The sequence below is a fragment of the Neovison vison genome, chromosome 10 (genome assembly GCF_020171115.1).
Source record: "Neovison vison isolate M4711 chromosome 10, ASM_NN_V1, whole genome shotgun sequence".
NCBI classification, from domain to species: domain Eukaryota; kingdom Metazoa; phylum Chordata; class Mammalia; order Carnivora; family Mustelidae; genus Neogale; species Neogale vison.
In genome coordinates, this window is record NC_058100.1 from 5,685,674 (window position 1) to 5,690,770 (window position 5,097).

General features: G+C 45.5%; 1 protein-coding gene across 1 annotated transcript; it reads right to left on the minus strand.

Moving 5' to 3' along the window:
* Nucleotides 1–690: 690 nt before the first annotated feature.
* Nucleotides 691–4,349, minus strand: CFAP126 (cilia and flagella associated protein 126). The gene is made up of 6 exons (XM_044266738.1): nt 4,126–4,349; nt 3,634–3,781; nt 2,575–2,637; nt 2,061–2,141; nt 1,403–1,579; nt 691–1,096 (listed from the first exon to the last, which is right to left on the minus strand). Exons 2-6 carry the CDS (start codon nt 3,658–3,660, stop codon nt 740–742), a joined length of 705 nt encoding a protein of 234 aa, XP_044122673.1. The 5' UTR covers nt 3,661–3,781; nt 4,126–4,349; the 3' UTR covers nt 691–739.
* Between the last annotated feature and the right edge of the window lie 748 nt (nt 4,350–5,097).

Here is a 5,097-nt window from a genome sequence, read left to right on the forward strand (position 1 = left end):
AACACTGAGCAGCAGCGCCAGGAAGACCGCGGAATAGGAGGGTGTGAGCAGCTGTTGGAAGCTGGGAAGGGCATAGGGAACATCGTACCTTTTCTGGGTGGCTCCTTACCATTTGGGTGCTTGGGACTGGCGTACAAGGGTCCTCATGTTTGTTATTTTGCCCTAAATTTCTACTTACCATCTCTCTCTGTTTTTTCTTCTCTGACCTCCAGTCACTTCTGTAGATCTTTTATCAAACTATGTATATCCTTTTGCTGGAGTTTTACTTCTATAACTCTGTCTAGTTTGTCTTCCCCTGTGTTCTGTCATCAGATGCGAAGTCGTAGCCAAGGAGAGTGTCTTCTACTCTGGCTTCCCTTCCCTTCTCTTCCCCTGTCTTCTCCAGACATGCATGTGTGTGCTCTACTAAACAATCATATTTCAGACTTAGAAGTTTTAGTTGTGTGTGCTTAGGATGAAAAATGAGGGGCTGGGGGTAAGAGGCTGCTTCTTTGAGGTTTCTTTTGCTACAGTTCGGACCAACTTCCTCTTGGTCACTTTTGGAGGAGAGCTGACTTAGTCCTTGTAAAAATGTGTTCTGCCTGAAGCACCGCCATGTTCTTTTCCCTGCTCTATTTCCCCCAACCCGCCTTCTAGTCGTGGGATACAAGAAGCAGCCATAACAGAAGGAAAAAACATCCAAGTCCGTAATAGATTCAACAGATGATGTTTATTTTCCAAGTTTGCCTTTATTCCCACCCTATAATTTCCCTGTTCTGCGCCCCTCACTGGGGGTCTCGCTTACATCACTCAGACAAGTTTTCTCAGTGTGGTCCCTGGGTGCCTCTGGAATTCCAGGTTTGCATTTCTGGACTGCAGCTGGATTAGGACCTGCCGGGGATTCTAGCACACGTGGACATCCTGGTGGACTCTTGAGAGAGTTGGCTGGGCTTTGGGGACCTGGAGTGTGACCTGCAGAGGGGTGTGAGCTTTGGGGTCGGTCTGGGGAATTGAACTTTACATCTGGGGAGCCAGGAATAATGGTCGGACTTGGGGCTTGTTGTACAGTCTTCGTGATGGACTTCCCGCGTTTCCTCTGATTGTCCGGATCATGAGGCTGCCAGGCAGAATGGAACAGAGTCATGTTTCTGGTCAGGCCTAGGTCATTCCCAGTCCATCTTAGAATTCTCACCGTCTTTCTCCCCATACGATAGACAAAAGGTCAGATCGGATCATTTTGCACTGTGGGGGAAAATGTCCTTAGCACCTCTTGTTAAGAATCAGGAGAGTTAGGGACCAGGTAGAAGACCGGGTTGGTTAGAGGTTCCCCCTCCTGGGTGATGGTGGTATAACAAGAGGGATTTTTGAGATTGAAAAGAAATGCAGATAATAGGATTTGAGTTTAGGTGGGAGGAAGAGATACCTTGCCCAAGATTTCAGGACGAAGCCCATTGGAGGCCTTGAGCAAATCCGGATTTTTCTGTATCCATCTGGTGAGGGAGGCAGCACCAGCAACCGTCCGGGAGGTCAGGGTCACCCGAGCAGGGGGTATCTTCAGAGGCATTTGCCAGGTGCCCATAAAAGAGCCCCAAGGGCTTGCCTAAAAGGAAGAAGACGAGGTTCTTCAACAGGCTTTTCCCAGGACTGCTGACCTGTTGGCGGTCTGTTGTCTTCTTTCCCCCCTTCCCCCCTGGGATGCGTGGTAGTGAAATCAGACTGCAAGCGCAGTCTCCCAGTCTCCCCCCCTCGTCCCTGACCCCCTTTCTCACTTAGGTTACCCAGATTTTTTTCACCATATTAAGTCTGTTGGCTTAACTTAGGTCTAGCAGAGTACTCACTGCGTTAAGTATCACATGAAGGTGTTCGTTCATCAGTTTAAGGCATTCTGGGTGCTAAGCACAGCTCTTGAGCTCAATAAACTGGCTGCAAGCTTGGGGACAGGCATGTTGTGATGGGAATTAGATTGAACTTTAATTTCCAGATAGCGGCCATGCTAGACTGTAAACCTCCCATGTTGGCTACTCCGGTTCAGTGCCCCAGTTCTTTACCTTCCTCAGGAGGAACAGGGATCAGTATCTCACCTTGGAACGGGGCACTGAAGGCAACAGATGACCACGATCATTGGCGATAATCTGAGTGTAGCCTTCATGGGAGGAAATTCTCTGGGGTAGAAGCGAGGAGAGAAGTGCTTGTGAAAATGGAATGGAGGGACACCTGGGTAGCTCAGTGGGTTAAGCCTCTGCCTTCAGCTCAGGTCATGATCCCAGCGTCCTGGGATCTAGTCCCACATCGGGCTCCTTGCTCGGCAGGGAGCCTGCTTCACCCTCTGCCTCTGCCTGCCTCTCTGCCTGTGCTCGCTCGCTTGCTCTCTCTCTCTCTGACTAATAAATAAATAAAATCTTAAAAAAAAAAAAAAAAAAAGAAAATGGAATGGAAAAGAGAGAGAAGGTATCCGAGGGGCTGGAGTTCAGGGCTGGGGGAGGGGAGAGGCTATGGGTATTTAGAGATGGCTAAAGGAATTAGGTGCCAGTGCATTCCAGATGATGTGGTGGAAAGAATCAGAAACTGGCCCCGTGGAGCTCTACACACGAATACCTCCTTCGTCGGCTTGGCGGGACACCAGTTCCGCAGATACTTGGGTGAGAAAGCTTTTTCATACTGTGGAGAGAAAGATGAGAATCTCAGTGACGCTCAAAGGCCCTGTGCCTGGGAAATGATGACGAGGCCCAGTTCTTTAGAGTTGATGACCAGAGACCTAAACAGCCAAGCTAGGCTTAACTCCTATAGAAGGTGTAATTTTTTGGTCTAAGTGTGTGTTTTTCAACATGGTGCCACTAGCCACGTGGGGCTGTTGGACACTTGAAACGTGACTAGTCCCATTAGACTAGGGAGGTGCTTTTTAATTTCAGAGAGTTAGTACAAAAAAGAAGAGAATGTAAGCATTGTATTATACTTTTTAAATATTAACTAAACATTGAAATAATATTTTAGACTTACCGGGTTAAATATATTATTAAAGTTAATTTTATTTCTTTTTAGTTTTTTTCATATAGCTACTAGAAAATTTTAAATTACATTGGTGACTCACATTAGCTTTTTATTGGGCAGCCCTGATCTAGACCAAGGATGGGCAAATGTGGTCCATGAGCCCAGTCCATCCTCCTATCTGTCTTGGGTTGACCTGAGAAAGCAAAGAATTGTTTTTATAGATGGATATTTGTAATTGATTTGATTAAAGGGAACAGTAGCTTTGCATCCCAAAGAAGTGTTTTCTCATCCCAAAAGAATTCTATTTTTTTATTTAGTATTACAAAAAATTAGTTAATTTTGTCAAGAATTTAATGGAAAAATATTTTCTCTTGCTATTTTAAGTACTACATAACATCTCTGATTTTGCCACGTGACCCTAAAACATTGAAAATATTTACCCTTCGGCCCTTTACAGAAAAAACCCTGCTGACCTCTTGTTTAGATCCTACAAACTTAACCCCGAGATGCCTTTTGCTTGTGCATGGGGCCTCTCCACCCTGAGTAGCTAAAGAGGTGAAAAATACCATCTCACCCCACGTTCAGCTACTCATTCAATAATCAGAATCCTCTGGGAGGGTCAGTCCAAAGGCAAAATTAAACGTTAGAGATGGAAAAAGAACTTACCTGGTTGGCACTGTAGTTAGTGGCCATGATCCTGCCACTTTTTGCTGTTGACCCTTGTTGCCTGGCAACGGCGGAAGGCGGACCTTCCGGACTGCCGGCCCTTCTACTTGGTGTTCAGGTTCTTGGATGACACCGCCCCAAACTCTCCCTGGAAATTCAGGTTTGGTTTCATTTTAGAACTGCCAGAGGCAAAGTTTGGAAAATGTGGTGTGGAAAGGACCAGATTTGGAGAGTTAAGCGGTGGTGCCAGGACACAAAGCTAAAATGGCATTATGGGATCCATTTCCTGGGTCGTCAGAATTAATGAGAACGTGAAACTGCTGTGTGAGTCGTGAGTCTATAACATGAGATGTGAAGGTGAAAGGAAAAAAGTAAGTTGTTCAAACAAATCATTGACGACCAAGAGAGCGTTCTAGGGGACAGTTGTCAGTCCCCCCCTTCCCCCCTCCAGTCATCCCAACTAACACACCAAGTGTAAGAGCACCCCCCCACCTGGAGAGTTGGAAGTCAAACAGCCCTTGTTCTCTAGGCTCAGGCAGGGAACAGCGGGAGAACATCAGGTCTGGAAAGAGGACTTGCGTGTGTTCCCTGTGGGTCTCAGCGCTCTGGAGTCATAACCTTCAGATCCAAGGACTTTGCTCTAGGACCTCCATTGTGTCCTCAAAGCCAGTGAGAGTCAAACATCCAGCCTTTCTCTTGGAACTTCTATCTTCAGCTGGTGTGCTTTTACAATAGAGTTGTAAGATTATCTGATGGCTACACTCTTTTTTAAAAAAATCAATTAGTTTTTGTTTAATGGAAAAAGTAAAGTATGTGGGGAGAATTGTTCCATTTTTACAGCAGGATGTTTAATGCCGAGCAAATCTCCATCTGCCTTCAACTCCCAGTCTCGGTCCTCAGAGAGAATTGCTGCTACTCTCGTGATAGTAACTACTTTTACTGTTCTCTTGTGTCTGTGCATTCTAACACCGCTAGTGGCAGGATACCCACATTGTCCTGTGATTGCCTTTTTAAACTGTCTTGAGGATGTTTTTTCACGACAGTATATTATTCCATTCTAGGACACAATGTTGTGTACTTATTTGGTCCCATCTGGGTGACCAGTTAGGTTGTTTTCCAATCTTTTGTTGTTATAGACATTCTTTTTAAGATTTATTTATTTGAGAGGGAGAAAGAGAACACATGAGCAGGGGGAGGGGCAGAGGAAGAGAGAGAGGGGAAGCAGACTCCTCCCTGAGCAGGGAGCTTATCAGCCCGCTTGATATCCCGAAACTGCAGTCGTGACCTGAGCCGAAACCAGTTTGCACTGGAGCCATCCAGGTGCCCCTGTTATAGACATTCTTGCGATGAAAAGCTGTATGTGTGTGTGTATATATATATATATATTTTTTTATGAATATATAAATATAGATAGGTATATAATTTTATGAACATGTGATTGATAGGATACATTTCTAAAAGCCG